General features: G+C 40.8%; 1 protein-coding gene across 2 annotated transcripts in view; it reads right to left on the reverse strand.

Moving 5' to 3' along the window:
• The window catches only part of MLIP (muscular LMNA interacting protein), a 140,058-nt gene that overhangs the window by 15,591 nt on the left and 106,848 nt on the right, over positions 1-17,619 (reverse strand). For both annotated transcript variants that reach the window (XM_065681490.1, XM_065681491.1), the window contains one exon: positions 13,683-13,808. In XM_065681490.1, the coding sequence (XP_065537562.1) occupies positions 13,683-13,808 (126 nt within the window). The remainder of the gene's footprint in view (positions 1-13,682; positions 13,809-17,619) is intronic.

Below are 17,619 nucleotides of genomic sequence, written 5' to 3' on the forward strand. Positions count from 1 at the left end.
ATTACATGGTATAAAATCCATTTCAAAGATTCAGTCGGTTAAATACCCATCTTTTTGCAATTTCCACCTCTCTATAAAGAAAAGTAAGTCAGAAATGCTGATCACAACAAAGATTTACAACACACCTTCAGCCACCTATGTCCTGACTGACTTGCGAATCATTATTATATAGTACCATACTTGTGCATTTTTAACTTGAAGATTCCAAATCTCTCCCCAGATACTGGTAAGTATGCGCAAAAGACTGACAGCTCACACACAGGCACAGTTCCCTGACGGGTTTTCACAGGACACAGGCCTGGAGGGCACCAGAGTGGGGTGAGACTGAAAGATTTGTATGAGAATACCAAAGGCTGGAGGAGTTACAGGGCTTTGCAGTAGGGATTCCTTATCTTTAAGTGGAGCTGGAGAGAGGGAGATGCACACAAGTGCAACAGTGCATCAATTTTCCCTTGGGCTGCCTTTTCTAAGCCAAGTTGAACATCTCACGCTGGGTTAGCCACCGATGGAATTGGGTGGGGATTTTCTGCCAAAACGATTTTTCGCCAAAACGATTTTTCAATGAAAAACACTAGCAACAGAAAAAAGAAGCTTTCTGCAAAACAGTTCGATCCCTTGGAAACTCTCACTAGTCATTTAGAAAATTAAAATGAAGTGTTTAATTGCAAGAAATCCCATCTGTAACTGGCATATTGTGTTTTCTGACCTGGATGTTCCATTTTGCATCACTTCCATAAAACATTCAAACTGATTTCACTACCAGTTCACTCTGTGACAATAATAAGAGCCTCTGCTCTCTGCTGTGGGCTAATCAAGCTCTGCAGTTCCTCACAGGGCTAATTTCACTGTAGGTGATTATAGAAGCTGGTGGCCAGCAAGGGTACCAGGCCTGTAACAAAGAGTTGGTGTAAGAAAACCACAACCTGCACACCTCCAGGGTAAGGCAGCAGAGACAAACATCTAATCATATGGATTAGAACTATCTGCATTGAGTTAGATCATATAACCCAAATGATACATATTGATTTCTGGAGTATTTAAATGTTTTCAAATTCCCATCTGTACTGGAAAGAACATTTCAGAATTTCCAGCAATGCAGGTGTTTGAAATTTCCCTCAGCATACTGACTGTGAACTAGTTACGGACTCACAGAAATTGAGTCATTGCTCAAAAGTGACGATACTTCCCTGCCCCAGGAAGGGGCTCATTACTTATCGACTGATAACAGCCAAAGAACTTTAACTGCTTTCCAGGTGAGAGTGTGAAATGAAATGGATTTAATTTTCAGAATTGACCTTCCACACACATATTTTCTTCCCAGATTAGCTGCAAAACTGAATAATTCCTGTTTTCTAAGTAAGCTTTTCATGCAACAGAGATCTTTGACCTTAGTTACTGTATATCCATACCACAAACTTTGAATTTTCTAAAGTATACGTGCGGAACTCTCATCACCTATATTAAAATTTGTATTAAGATTGTATTCTACTATCATATAATTATTAAAGCTATAGCTACTGTTTAATTAAGAAAAGAAAAAAGCTAGTACTGTAATTTACAGCTTATCATATACGACCACTTCATCAAAATTCAGAACAGATAGCCAAAAAGAAAAAAACCCAGCCACTAATGCCTTGAAGTTCATAACATCTTTGTAACATACATAAATACTGGCTTCTTTAATTAAAGCTCTAAGTACATACTTGGAATTTCACAGAACTTATTATATTTCATACACTTTTCTAATGTAACTAGAAAAGGAGTTAATTAAGGCCATATTTCAGAGTACACATTATATCAATACGTGCCATAACAGGTAATTGAATTCTAATTGTGGCAGTTTGTCCTTCAAAATGCAGTTTCCAAGTCAGCTCACTGTGTACTTTTCCTTGATACCTCAGAAGAGTTTTTACAATCTAAAAACCAGCAGGAAATTGTCTAGAAATGTATGTGTTCAGTGACATCTAAGATACGAATTTCTATGCAGCTCTGAGTGTTTCAGGATAGTTTCCATTAACTATGATTTTTTTTCCTTCAGACTTTGTTTTCTCACTATCTTTAATAAAAAGCATACAGTTGTTTTTTCTGTGTCTCATACAGGTTGTATGCCTACTAAATCTTTTTTTATATTGTTTCACTCAATGGTATACTTCTGCTTTTGTTGTTAAAACCAACAATCTTTACCTCTGAGTGTGTTCTGTTCTCTGTAATTTTGTCTTTTGTTTTTGTTACTGTATTACAAGCAAAGACATATCCCTAGCTTGCAGTTCCCATTTGCCAAATCAGTAATAGCGATTATTTCTTAATGCTCCCATTTTCTGCGCTTTCAAATTCCCTTAGAAATGGAGTTGTATCCAGTTCAAATTCAGTCATGGATCATGATCCCAGAATCAGAAACAGCATCCAACCTATGGCAAGCTTGCCCCCATCAACATCGGCATGTCATAGAATCCCCTTCTCAAATAGTCATTAGAAGCAGGTACTAGGAGTGTTGTATTTGGTCTGTTGTGTTTCCTTTGTATTTTCTCCTAAGATGTATGCTCACATATTAACCTGAAAATGCAGAAGGCTAAGATAAAGAGATCTTGGAATTGTTAGCTAGGGCCAGGATTACTATTATATTTGATATTGGTTTATGCATTTAAAATGTCTGCCTGAAATACATTAAGCAGAAGACTAGATGCAATCTGCATAGAAAACTATGGATAAGACTGAATTCAAGTTTTGTATTACATAGAGATTTCTAAGAATGAAACCAAAACATTTTAAACTCCTTTTTGGTTCTTGAGACTGATTTAAGTTTTCCCAGCTAAGACAAGCTGCATAAATAAGAATGCAGAAAACAACAGAAGTGGCTCTAAGTAGGTTCCAAAGAAACCAGGACACTTCTGAGCACAGTATTCACTGGAAAGCACATTTTGATTTCTAATGAAAGTTCCTGCTAGGGTCTGATCCTGCCATGCTCAAGAAAACAACTCTGTGCAAAAACAACTCTTTGTAAAAACAATTCATTGATTTCTAAATGAAGTACACCAAAGATACTGGGGTCCTACCATCAACAGCTTCTCCTAGTGGAAATAAGACAGCAATGCTCTTAAAATTGCTTAACTACCCAGGCCAAACAGAGTGAGGAAGTGGTAATCAATTCTTTCTTTTCCTTTGGAAAAGCTCTCTCTGGAGAAGTGGGTAGGAGAGGTCTTTCCAGGCAGTATCAGACTTAAGACATTTTCCTGTTAAGTGCATGCTGCAGTGTCTCCTGTTGAGCCTAAGCTACTTTCATGTTCTGTTGGTAATATGATGGCTTTGAAGAAAGCAATCAATTACCAAGTTATGATCCTTCTAAAGTTCTTTAGGAGAAATGTCTTCCTTTAAAGATCAGCTGAGCAAGATATCTAGAGGCGTTTTCTGCAGGCATTATCAAACCAAGCCCAAAGTGATAGAAATGTCATTTAAGTACGATATGATTTAAATAGTTCACTGAGCCCAAGCAATGCCATTAAAGGATATACAAAGGAGCCACAACAATATTAAGCATTAGTACTTTCCCAACGAGGAGGTCCAATTTGTAGCACAGCACTAATGAAATGGCTTGTTTGCATCTGATTTCTTTCTCTACGCTAAAGCAATTGTTCAGGATCACAGATAGTAGAAGGTTGATCAACCACAATACACCTACACAAGTATAGCATTTAAATATCACCATTCGAAAGAGAGAAAGAAACTCTATTCTAGAAATAAAAGCAGCTGGGATGATGTCAGGGAGAAAAGTACTTTTCCATGGCAACCTTGAAAGGCTGCCGTGTTCACAGAATGTCAATCCCCACTATGCTACTATTAATCAAACACAAACTCCAATGAGTAGGAGATTGGATGGTGAAGTAAACGCAACTGATTTCATCTAAAAAAATAAGAAAGATTCCTTTTAAGTATTCTGTTTACCTATAAGCATGCAGATCTGCAAGTGGTTATGGAAGGCTGACACAACAACAGTTAGTGGTCTCAAGAAAAATCCATTTAGGTCCAGGGAAAAAAGTAATAAATAAATTTGCTTGAGTCCAAATTTGGACATTAAATAAAACTTTTCCTGTGCATGCTTAGACCTTTGCTCTTATAAATAATGTCTGATCAGATACAGAAATGGCAATTTTTAAAAAATTGTCGTACCTCTTGCAGAAATCCAATTCCTGCCAATCCATTTTTAAGGATGTGCTGCTAAAGAATTACCTGACAGAGAGATTTTCACAGGGGTGTACGTGAATCGTGTTCTCAGTCCTTGCAGACAGAAAGAAAAGGCAGCTTGAAAGTCAGTAAGGACTGGGAGGCAGTCACCAGCTGAAGGAGCTACACCTGCTCATCCTCTGGCTCTCACTTGGGCAGGTCATTCCTTTCTCCTTCAAAATGACAGCTGGTTTCCCAAAATCTAATGCTCTCTGCCTTGGCAGGTATTTAATTCAGTCATGCCCCATATGAATCATAGAACTGCTAAACAGCCCAGGTTGGAAGAGTTCAACCTGTTCTGGGGAATGGAAGCCTAGGTGAGGTTACCTAGCACCCTGTCCAAACACATCTTGAAACCCTCCAGTGGTGGGGATTTCATCACATCCCTGGAGAGGTTGTTCCAGTGACTGATTGTTCTCACGGTAAATAAATTCTTCATACAACATGAGGAAACCTCTCCCAGTACAAGATTTACCCATTGTCCTTTGTCTTCTCCACGTGCCTTCCTGTGAAGAGGAAGCCTCCATCCTCTTTGTAGCCATCCTTTAAGTACAGGAATACTGTAACGAGGCTCCCCCCTTAGCCTTCTCTAGGAAGAAAAGACGTAACTCCTTTAGTCTTTCCTCATAGGGCAAATTCTACAGCCCTTTGATCATCTTTGTGGCTCTCCTTTGGATGATCACCAATCTCTTCACATTGTTTTTAATTGCTGGGACCAGAAGTGGACACAATATTCCAGGTGCAGAGTTGTGCTCTTTCACCCTACAGAGCCCTCTGTTAAAAACTGAAGGGATTTCCAGCAGAAGCACTCTTTGGAATTAACCACAATGCTGAGTGTTACCACAAGTTCTCCATCACTGCAACAGTTGTACTCAGGTCCACCTTCCTAAGCTGTTTCATTCTAAACAAAAGGAAAATCATAGTTTTTATAATAAAAATCTCAACTCCCGTAATTATTCAAGACCAAGGAATGTAAATAAAAATAGCAGCACCTGATGCCTGGGGGCAGACTAGGGAAGGAGAGCACAACGGACATAATAAGGCAAACGAAAACAGAATCAGTTCAGTTGAATGGGAAACATTCTTATTTCAGAAGCAGCCTGTGCACAGAAGAAAGGAGCCTTCCCTGTTCTCCAAGCAGAAGGATAGACACAATAGCTTTGTTCACACTTCCTCCTCCCTTCAAAGTTAAAACCACATTGTGAAATTATTTGGGGCACAGCTTACGGATTTCATCACTCTGAACAGTTATAACTACAAAAGCTGCCAGGTGTATCTTTCCGCTTCATCTGTGTAATTTTATCAGCTATGACAGTTCAGGCATTCAGTGGAGCTCCAAACAAGAACAATCTGGACCTTAGTGTCCTTTTGATATAGCATTTCAGATAGAGACAGCTGTTATTTTGTCACACACTGAACTAGCAAATGAAATTATACTGGTTTTAGGAGCTCACCATATCTAACATCTCTAAGACACGGGTGATCATTATGGTTTTTTTTTCCCATATCCCATTTCCCATTTCTAAGGGAAGACTTGTTCAATGAAAGTGCAGGTAAAAGGTAGCAATGCCTTTCGCTGGCACATTGTATCCATTCTCAACCGTATATTTAAAACAAATTTTAAATGATTGTTAAGAATTTATGGCAGTGGGTTTTGCCCTCTAGTGGAAGATGAAGCAAAATACAACATATACTTCAAAATGTAACATATGTATGTAATATATATATGGATTGACCATATGGACACTTACCAAGTGTTTACTAGATGCTAGAGAAGCAACAAGTGAGTCACACTGCATATTATCCCTTATCCCAGGGAATGAGAACTGAAGAGGGGGAACACCAGGAGTTTACAGAGGTGACAGTCCAGGTTTAGTAAAGAATGGAAAGAAATTCCCATAAAGTCTGGATATTGTTTAAGGAACAGGACTAACAGTTTGAAATTCCAACACCTGATACTGTGTCTACTGTATTGTGTTTTCTGTTACTTCGATTATATATGAAAATAAATTAAATAATTTATTTTTTAAAACATGAAGAGCTCAGACTATAGTTGGGTGGTGCACAAGACAGGGCTATTGCCAGAAATAAGAGGCAAATATTGTCAGGGGTTTTATCAACATATACTGATTCAAATGTTAAATATTGATCATGTGAATAAGGTCTAAATTAATCATCCTTCGGTTACCAAAGAATGTTAATACTATAAACCAAAACAGACTAAAAATACATTTTAAGTGGTGAATATTTACTTCTTGTGTAAATAAACCTCCGTTTGTATTAAATTAGCCCAGTATTGACATCTAGTTATTCTGTTTCCCAAGGTATTGGGCCACAAAAACCTCCATTGTAAAAAAGGGAAAAAAGGAAGACTCAGGGAATTACAGGCCAGCCAGTCTCACCTCAGTGCCTGGCAAGATCATGGAACAGATCCTTCTAGAAACTATGCTAAAGAATATGGACAATAAGGCAGATGATTGGTGACAGCCAGAATACCTTCACAGGGGTCAAGTTGTGTCTGACGAATTTGGTGGCCTTCTATGGTGGGGTTGCAGCACTGATATATAAGGGAAGAGTGATTGACATCATCTAACTGGACTTGTGCAAGGCGTTTGACACTGTCCCACATGACACTGGAGAGGCATAGATCTGACGGATGGACCACTTGGTGGACCATCTGACAGATGGACCACTTTGCTAACAGTGGGCAGAAACAAATGACCCAAGAGAGAAAACTTGTGTTGTACAGGGAAACGGAAGAAACCAAAGAGAAAATATAGCTCTTATATTAACATTATACAGGAAGAACCTGTTATCATTAGAGAGGTGTAGTTGGATTTATCAGTTTGCAAAGCTCACAAAGGTTGCCTGAAATGACAAAAGTTCCTTGAGATCAAAAACTGTGGATGAAGAGGCCTCGTAATCATTATCATATGGGTGGACTGCACATATACAGGTTGGGCTGTCCTATGACCTTTGCATTCAAGAGAAGAGTTTTGGGTACACAGTGCAATGGAAAACCAGAGCAGCTTCAGAATTCCTTATTTGAGCAGTTATTCAGCAAGGTTATCCCTGTTTGAGAAAACAGCTAACATGATACACCAAGAAATTACACTATCTTACTATATTAAGAGAGCTTATTCATCTTCCCATACAGATTTTTGAGTTTCTAGCAGTTTTCTTTAGCAAAAGCTAATACCTATTTTCATTATAAAAGCTGGCTTCAATGGTCATATGAACTGTTTGTTCATGTGAATGCCCTGTAAAGAACCAGGAAACTTGTTGAAACCCTTGCTGTCTAAAATAAATATGTCAGTCTGGTTTAGTAAAAGTTGAAACAAAACAAAACCCAGTCTAGCAGATGTGAAAAGGTTCTTTTGTTCAGAATGACTCAAAGACAGGACAGCAGGTCGATTTTAGTCTTAGTTTTAGTTCATCCTAATAAGGGGGTATAATAGTAAATTGTATACATTTCACAGGACGGAGGGGTCAGCTTCAGACACTATTGACTTTGCCTATTAACCTATGTTTCTAGTCAACACGCATAGAAAGGCTTTTCAAGGCATTTCTTCAAAGTCCAGTGGCTGACCAACATACATTCTCTGCAGAGGTGATAACTTCTCTCTTTAGCAGTTTCAGCTCCCAATCTGCCTAAAACTAGTAAGTTATATTTCACCCTGTGCATCTCCTGAGGAGGAAACCATGACATAGCCTAAAGATACAGCACCTAATGCCTGTGTTTTAACCTCTTGCATCCTAAATAAAGCACACTGTACATCTTAGAGTGAGGTTATTTCTCCAGGAATCAAGGTTTGAGCATTTCCAGACAGATCCTGTTACAAAAAGAGGACATGGGAGTGATGTATCTGGGGGGTCCAAACAGTACCTTCTATAGACTTCCACAACTGATGCTTTTCTAACACCAGACAGGAGCTCTCTTGACATATTGTAAACACCCCATGCCAGCTGCTCTTTGAAAAGACTTCAGCTAAGACGCAGGGCCTAGTTTTCACCTTACAAAGCTCATTAGCCAGCCCTGCCACCCATACTTTGGAGATTTTGTCTAACTTCATGCTGTTTCAAAGAAGACATCAATGTCAGCAAAGCTGTGGTTCCCTATGTATGGGCAAGAGACAACTGCTTGTCAAGAAGACAGATAAAGCCACTGGAAAAGCCTGTATTTCTCTCGGGTTAGCTTCCCTTCCCTCAGTCCCCAAGAAAAAGGATATAGCCCATTACTTTAGTATGGGTAAATGTCAGAAGTAATCAGAGCATGAGGGATGAAACAGATTATTCCTCCTTTAGAGAACAAATAGCTTGAATAAGGAGCAGCCCTGTCCTGGCATGCCTGGAGTAAACAAGCCCTGACACAAGCTGTGCCAAGGAAAGGAAAAGCAGCAATATCTCCGGGGATGCTGAGGACACAGGCTTGTCTGAGATGCATCTCCCAGAGCACCTGCCAGGACTGATCCTAAATTTTGCCTGGAACTGAAAGGATAAAAGCCTGACAAAGCTCTTGGATCACACCATACTTGATGCTCATCTTATTGTACAAAGAGTTGTGACTGTAAGGGCTATAAGGATTCTCTTGAACATCACACATGATGAAAGACAAGTGGCTGAAAGGTCCAGGGTTTAGACAGTCAGCAAGGGAGACAGATAGAAGACACATAGGGAACTTAGTTGGAGGGATCAGTTTAGTTGGATAGAGGGTGTAGGAGAGCAGTCTCCTACAAAAAAAAAAAGAAAAGTAAACAGAAAAAAAAGATTAATGGATGAAAGAAAAAAGCTTTGGACAGAAAGCAAAGTGCTTGCCTTGCACCCTTTTTACATTTCACAGGGCTTGGTGATTAACTAGGAAAGACACTCTACCTTCATGCCAATATAATTGTTCTACACTAAACACTTTCATTGGCATGAAAGTACACATGAAAAAACAACCTGCTATAGAAGACCCATTAAACCAGCTACACTTTGGCTGATGACCAGTGCATCTCCTTGCGTAACCATGTTTTGGAACATTTTCTGGGAGAGTAGGTTGGAGACAAAATCAATCTGAAAACTTGAAAAATTGAAAACAAACCAAAGTGTTTGAGAGTACAAAAGAAAGCCTGCCTTATCTATGTACTAGCAGGATCACTTCAGGCTTTTTAACAAGCTTTTTCATCCATTTAAGAGTTAAACCAGTGAAGGTGCATGCACAGTATATTTCACTACTGCAAGTTCTCAGCAGTTATTAGTGTTTCTGGTAAAAAATCCCTGAACAATGCATATATGGGGTTTGAAACCAAAAGAATAAAATCCTTTAAAAAAAAAAACAAAACAAAACCTTTTAAAAATTTGGGATAGAGTGAAGGATGCATACACAGGTTTTGGCACAAATCTCATGCTCATGTTTTGTCTAGGCCACTGACACAATACACCCACTTGGCAGGCTGAGTCTAGACCAGGAACTCCTTTGCCCACTGTGCCTTTGAGCTCAATACTCAGAAAATTTGTGACAAGAGCTGTGAAGAGTTCCAGCAAAAGCTAATGTATCGCCTGCCGAAAGAGTCAGAGTGAGCAAACAAGTGAATCAGAGCCCAGCAGCAGCAAGAGGCTGGAAGGGGACCAGGCGGCAGTCACTTCACACAGACCTTGCCTCCTGCCTCTTGCATTCCTCCTCAGAGGCACCAGCCCTACTTGTTTATTAATGATAAACCTTGGCAAACTGGCTTCATAGCTTCATACCACTTGTTAGATAATTTTTCTCTCACTCTTCCATTGCCCAAAGTGGCTTACTTTTTTTAATGACAAAGGAGTCTATGTACATTCTTATCAATAAAGCACATGGATTCTCTAACATTCATTGAGTTGTCTTCATATTAATGTGTAATAAAATACCCTATTATTTCCCAAAAAAGATTCTATTTCCCTGGTTTCCAATTAAAATCTTCATGAAACCATCAGTCACATCAGCACTGGACATGAGTTACATATACTTCCAGTATATTTTATGGTTGTTTTTTGAACAAATTGGAGCATGTTTGCAAAATTTCTGAAACATTAATGAAATGTACTAAGCAAGAGAAAAAAAAAAAATCTTTCTTGTAATGGGGAAATTACCATCTCCAGTAACGGTACCTAAAAATGTGTGAAGCTTAATACTGTCATACTGGAACCTCAGTCTGTACCACTGTCTGCAGAAAGTGTTTAATGGGGGCACATCCACTGAACAGCCAGTGTTACAAATTGTATATGTCCTCAGGAAAAAGCTAATACGAGAAAAAGCCAAAATAAAATGGGATTTTTCCCTTGTTTATCAATTTTATAGGCACATGAGTGTCAGTCTACTCACAGTGTACCCAGAACACAAATAAAATGAGGTTCTGTGAGCTGAGTGACATCCTTTCCAGATGATCTTTATTAATTCAGAAATCTCTTTTTGTCTCCATCCACTACTTTGGATTATCTGCACGAGAACAGCTGCCTGTTAAAGCAAAAATTGCTATTTTTTTTACCAGGGAAATGGCCTTTTCCACACAGGGACATTTCTTAATGAAATGAAAAGCAAACAAGCTACACTCAGCTGTGCAAAAAAATGTGTGTTCGACACAGGGACATGAAGCTGAAGGTCAGCAGCTACGGCTGGCTGCATCATTATGTCTCAAGCTGAATGTCACCCACATAGTCACCAGTGCTCAGTGTCACATTGGGAAGATTGGCACGGAGAGGAAATACTGAAGAGGGCTAAGAAAAGTCAAAAAAGAGAATAAAGCTGATGCCATCTGGAGTTTCTTCGAGTCTGTACCGTCCTTGACAATGCAGACTGAAAGTGTCTGTCCTTTCAAGAAAGGCTGGGTGAAAAAGAGGCAGCAACATCACATAGTGAGAGTTTTATTAGCAATGCTATTAGCGAGAAAGGAAAACACAGAGATAGGGAGAGAACAGAAATGTTTTTTCCCTCCAGGAGTGGAAAGATCTCCAAAGAAAACCAGGGAAAATCAGTAACAGTATGAGCAGTTTTGCCCTCAGCCAAAGTAGATACTCTTATTTGAGGACAAGGGCACTAGTACCATCTCTTCTGCAGAAAGCAGAAAGCCTAATTGCTAGCTTCCTGGTTTTAATCCACAGCCCTCACATCCTCCCAGTCCTTGGAAGCCAGCCACTGTGCAGCCAAAAATTGTAACTACTGAAAGCAGGTGAAGAGGGAGAATGAGTGTCCTTACAGGCTAACAGCCCCATGGTTAGAGATGAACACTGCAATTTTCAAGCTGTTGTCTGGGCACTGAGGCCAGCTCCGCAGGCACTGCTATTGCTCTCCTACAGGCACTAAAACCCCTGAGGAGAGTTTCACAGATGCTGTAAGATTATGAACATCCTCATGTGGGCACCCAAGTCTTCTCCACTCACAAGAGACTTATGTCAGCACCATAAACCTACTCTGAGAGGCAGAAGCTGAAATCATAAACGTGCTGTCATGATCAGCACTTCAACATTTTCCCCAGATCTGGCTATTATCATACTACTGATTGTTGTATTAGACCACCACTAGAATCATTTAGCCATTTCTCATGCAAACAAAAATGGTTTCTGTTAAGCCAGTGAATCCATCTGTATACAGGTCCAAGTACTTCCTTTTTCAGAACAAAGTCTTTATAGGTATCTCTCAAAGTAACAAGCATTTTACAGCAACCTGCAGTATTTCTTACCACAAGCTTAACTTATTCATTGTCAAATTAACTTTTCCATCTATCAAAGTCAGCGCACAATATGTTCAGCTCATTTTAATATATAGTTTTTATGTAAAATAATTTTGGCTTTTGGTAAAACTACCACATTTATTCCTGGATTTCTTGCATCCTCAGTACTTCAGTAATATGTACCATAAGTAATTTCTGCTTGATTTTTACAATTAGTTTCACATGTCAGAAAGCTTCAGACTATGGCAATAACCCCAGGTTTGTATTTGCCTAAAAATACAAGTTTGGTGATTGCATCCTTCCTTCATCAGTGAAACTATAGCCAGCAGAATCAGTGCCCAGCCCTGATAAAAGGAAGGTATGAGCTGCCCCTGCCTTTGCAGAGGCCCCACTGAGGTGGTCTAGCAGCAGCTCCAGGCCAGCAATCTTTCTCTTTCATCCCAGGTGAATGGCAGGACAGTGTCTTGGCATGAGAAGGTTTTCAGTAAGTCAAAGCATGAAAAACTCACTATGAACTCATGTGGAGTCTTGGAATTCAAATATTCACTCTCAGCTTCAGAAGTTCAGAGACAAACTGTAAATCATCATTTTTATTATTATTTTCTCATATTTTATGGAAACGCTACATTTTATAAAAATCTGTATAATGAGAAACCTTCTGATGCCACCCATATGTGTTGCTGGAACACACTAATGATACAAATAAATCTTCTCTTTGTAATGCTGCGGTAGTCCTGAGAAATGCTAGGATTGTTCTACAGCAAGTCAGAATTATGGTGAGAAATGGGAAGAATGAAAAGGAAAATCATAACTCCCCTCCAAAAAAAATATATCAGTTTTGAAATGGAGAAGAGAAGGCTGCCATTGTTAAAGCCTCTCTCTAATGTGAGAGGCATCAAAGAGAAATTTGAGTGGTAAGGTATTTTATTCACTTCTTGTCTGACAAGAGGACTATTGGCTTCATTTCTCTACCCTGGAAATGGAAAATCCCAAACCTGCTGGTTAAGTTAATAATAAGCTCTTACAGGGACATTCAGATTATGTATAACAGTTAAGGTTTAATTCACATAAATGTACAAACACAAATGATCAAGAAAAGGCTGACAGAACCAATTATCCGGGGTTTCTCTGAGGCAATGCCTTATACGGGTCAGCAAATTTCAAGATGTGGTTTTGCAAAGTGGCTTTATGCAGAGGTCTGTGGGAGAAGACAGCACCTTTGCTGGCCCATGGGCTACATTTTAGTGCCCATCACATGTGATAGAAGAACTATCCTCTCAAGCTGTCAAATGACAGCTTGGACCTGGGGTAGCTACAGATAGGGGAGTGACACAGAAACTGAGACTCCTCTCCAATCTCCTTCGGAGAAGGAAGAATGAACCTAGCCCAATCCTTGCTGTCCTCATTTCTCTTTAGAGAGGATTCAGATCTGGACCCCAAATGGATGAAGGACTTGCTAGTAGATCTGATCCAGACACCTGCTTGACAAAGGAGCACAGGATTTCTGCTTTCTTTTACATGGTGTTTCCTACAGACATCATAAAAAGGTCCTCTCCTCAACATATAGTCTTTTAGATCACACAAAAAAATGACTCTTTAGAAAGCCCAGATGCCCATATCCAGCCTGGAGACCCTCCTCCAGGAGCCAGTGACCATTAAGGAATCATCTAACTTCACAACAAAAAAGAAGATATCAAGACAAAAGAAGGATTTAAGATTATTCCATCATCTTTAAGAAAACTAAATGAGGCTATAGAATCCTTCAGAGTGAGAGTTACTCACCTGCTCAGTATTTTGATCACTGATTTCTTCAAGGTACTTTTTAAAAGGATTGGGTTGATAGGGCTCCTCCTTTTGCTGTGCACTCTTTCCTTTCACCAGCACCGGACGAATGACACCAGGTTTTGTCTTGACCCATAACACAGCCACAGGAAAAGAGATGGAAGAAAATAAAATAAAATACTTTACAGTTCACAGAGTATCTGTTGGGTCAGTTCCAGAGCAGCTGTACTGACTAGGGTATTTTAATTTTAGCAGTTATTTATTTCACCACCAAAATTATTCAGGTGTCATGCTGCCTGGCCTACTTTTACTACAGATTCTGGACTAAAACATCAAGAGCTGTTTTTATGGCCAGAACCTCACCACTGACAACTGTTTGCTATCAACACAAAAATAGATGCTGGGCTGTCAGACTATGGTTTGTGGGGTTTGCTGGATGTTTGTGCTAGCTGTTCTGCTGCATCTTGATAAGTTCATCAAGTCACACTAATGCACAGCCACACATCCGCTTTCATGCTGCACACATTCCTTTCTGGGTTCCTCAAAACAGTAACTTTGAAGCAACAAAGGGCAACATGTGGTGCTGTTAACTTACACCTAGGCAGCAAAAGATCAGGGCAAAGTCTTTCTGGGGAACAGTATCAGTGACTGCCTGCTGAGCTTCATGGAACCGTAGCAGTTTTTATGCTGCACAATGGCTTCCAGCTCCTCCTGTTTCCTACCCATGCTGCTTGCACTTCAGCTGGGCTATTGATCTCACCCCCTTTTAAGGGAAAGAAGCCCTAATTCCTACATGACCATTCCCAGTTGCTTCTGTGGTTTCCAACATGTCAATAACCCCTTGTCTTTGCTGCCACATGGATCTTCATCTGCTACCTGATACAGCAGACCAAAGGATTTCACTTGCATGCCATCTCTCAAACACCAGCTTGCCACCCTCAGGCTTATCTCTATCAAACCCCCTTCAAATCTAGTTTAAACATCCTTCAGTGAGCCCTGCAAACTCCTGTGTGAAGACACTTTCCCCCCTTTGAGACAGCAGACCTGTTGCCAGCAGACCTGGTGTCCTGTAGACCGGCCCATGGTCAAAGAACCCCAGATTCCGCTGGTGACGCCAGGCTTGGAGCCAGGTGTTGATCTGCTGGCTCTGCCTGATTCTTCCCTCCTCATTCCCTGCAACTGGCAGGATGGAGGAGAACGCTTCCCGTGCTCCTGAACCCTTACCAGTCATCCCAAGGCCCTGAAGTCTCTCTTGGTTGCCCTTGGACTTCTTATTGTAACTTTGTCACTGCCTACCTGAAAAATTGATAATGGATAGTAATCTGAGGGCTGTACCAGCATAGGAAGTTTTCTCTTTGCATCTTTAACCCAGGCCCCAGGGAGGCAGATGTCTATAAGAAGTGGGTCCAGTCTGTGTATTGGGCCCCCTGTTCCCTCCAGAAGGGAGGCTCCTATGACAACCTGTCTTTTTTAACTTTATGGGAGCGGTTTTGACACAGGACATAGGACAACTTAACCTTGACAGTGTCTCCATGCTGGATGAACCATTATCCTTGTCATTGTTCCACTTGCAGAGCCTCATACCCCGCATGCAGGAGCACCTGGGCAGGATGGATGCATCCAGTGCACTGAGCAGTAACTTATCACCATTGCCCAAATCCCTTAAGTCACTGTGTTCAGCCAGGCAGAGAGGGGACAGGGAATCTATATCATACATCCTGTCTGCCTGCTGGGCATGTCTCAGGGAAGGCAGCCTGTGTCTCTTTCACTCTCCCTGAGAGTCCTCAATCTACTCATGTCCTCCCTGAGCTCTGTCACTAAGGAGAGAGTTCCTTTACCTGCGCACACCTCCCACAGGTCTGGTCACTGCTGCTGTGCAACACCAGTGTAAGAGCAGGGCACAGGCTGCAGCTGGCACCGGGGTGGCAACGTGTTCCCACTGGAGCTCTGCCTGGGCAGCTGCATCCATTGTGGTGGATGCAGAGCTTAGAGAGTCCATGGCTTTCTGCAGGGTAGATACCGCTGCTCCCTGGTCAAGCTGGCAGAGATTCAGCACCTTCCTGCACACCCTTTTGCATTAACTGCCACGCACCATGCCCTGTTTGCCCGCGTTGTTGGCAGCATTTCTGGTCACTGGTGCTCCCTAAGGGCTTCTTTTATACGTGGAGGGGCTTGGCTGCCATTGCTCCCAGCTCCCCTCCCCAGGTCCTGTCAGCAACTGTCACATGAGCTGCAGGCTCCTGGCAGCTCTCCCTGATCCCCTGAGGTTCCTCCTGTTTGGGAACCCTCCTGTGCTTCATGCTATAGCACTCTGCTGAGGATCACACTGGCACCAGAGCCACTCACCCCAGCGACTGAGTGACAGTATCTTTAAGAGTTCACTTAGAAAAGTGCAGTTTTAGAGACTTTAATTAGCATGGATGTGTGATACCCCTCATTTCAGACATATTGGATTATTTAGTCAAGAGAAGATCTTAGATAGCTACCAGCCAACCAAAAAAATTGGCTACTGACTTGTCAGTTTAGTACATCTGCGATTTTCAGAATTCTTACAGTAAAGTCTGACATGATGGATTGTGGCATAAACTCTAAATGGAGACTAGGGGATAATTTTAAAATACACAACCTGTTCAGTAAACAAAGAAAGGAAGAAAATATTTTGCATTCTCACTGGAATTTGGGAAGTACTGAAGTCCTCGGGGGATTTGTGATTGAATTTGAACTTTTAAATAAGTCAATTCTGTTCTTCTCTGTTACAGCTATCCCTTAGGAAATGGGCGGATTTTGTCACAACTGATACAGATAACAACAGGACTGCTGCTAAGCTCCTTTAGTGGTTGCAGCCCAGAGGAACAGCTTGCCCAGCTAACACTGAGGAGGAGGTGCTGTCATAGCTCTGCATCCTCAGTACCCAGGAGGGTATAAAAATGCAGAGAAGAGACCTTTTTTGCTACTAGATTTATTTATGAGATTTAGACTATGTACATTTAATGACACCATACTGCCTATTTACAAGAGCAAACAGTGTATCTTGAATAAAAGAGAAGCTTACTATGATGACAACTGAGAATGCCTGATGTCTCATGTAAACTGAATTGTGGATCACTTTCAAATAAGACCAGCAGGCATCCAGCAAGGACAGGATAAGAGGGGTGCCTATCAGAGGGGAGGATGCAGTAGACAAGAGATGTCTCCGCATCTTGTGTGTCTGCCTCTGCCCTGGGAAAGGACAGAGCAGTGCTCAGGTGCTGAGGTGAAGCTGGCAGAGGAGCGGAAAAGCACAACATGCCTGCGAAGAGCAAGAGCCAGGCAGCAAAATATCTTCCTTTATCTTTGTGGTTTATCCCCTCCCTCCTTTCCACAGGCTGGGGCCTTTCCTTCTGCCTCATCAAATAAAAAACAGCATATTCAACTGAAAGCAAAAAATCGGTCATGAGGTGATATTCATTCTTTTAAAAGGGTTGTAACTGCCTAGTTGCATTAAAAACTCATTGCAAAGGTTAACTTGGTGAAAAATATGGTGTTCACCTAATAAATTTATAGTCCGTAGTTCATGGTTATTTCTTTGTAGAATTCACTGTAAAATACTTATTTTCTTCTCCAAAGTTTCTGAGAAGAGCTTGCAAAAGAAAAACATTCCCAGCTTTCAACAGAAAAGTAAGTATAAAAATAAAAAGAAAGCTACAGTTGCTATCAAGTCATCATCACACAGACAAAGGACCTGTGGCCTTCTAGCACTCCTCCACACCATGCAATTAAAAGCCCATTGAGGTACCTGAAATCACCAAGGATAAGCGACTCTACCTATGTAAGAAACCTCTTCTAAAAGCACTCTGTAAAAACACTTTTAAGGGAGCATTTTCTAAACAACATCACACACTCAAGTGTTGACTGAGTCATATGTTTTGTCTGACTCTGCTAACAAAGTGACAGATAT

Source organism: Lathamus discolor, chromosome 5 (genome assembly GCF_037157495.1).
Source record: "Lathamus discolor isolate bLatDis1 chromosome 5, bLatDis1.hap1, whole genome shotgun sequence".
Classification (NCBI taxonomy): Eukaryota; Metazoa; Chordata; class Aves; order Psittaciformes; family Psittacidae; genus Lathamus; species Lathamus discolor.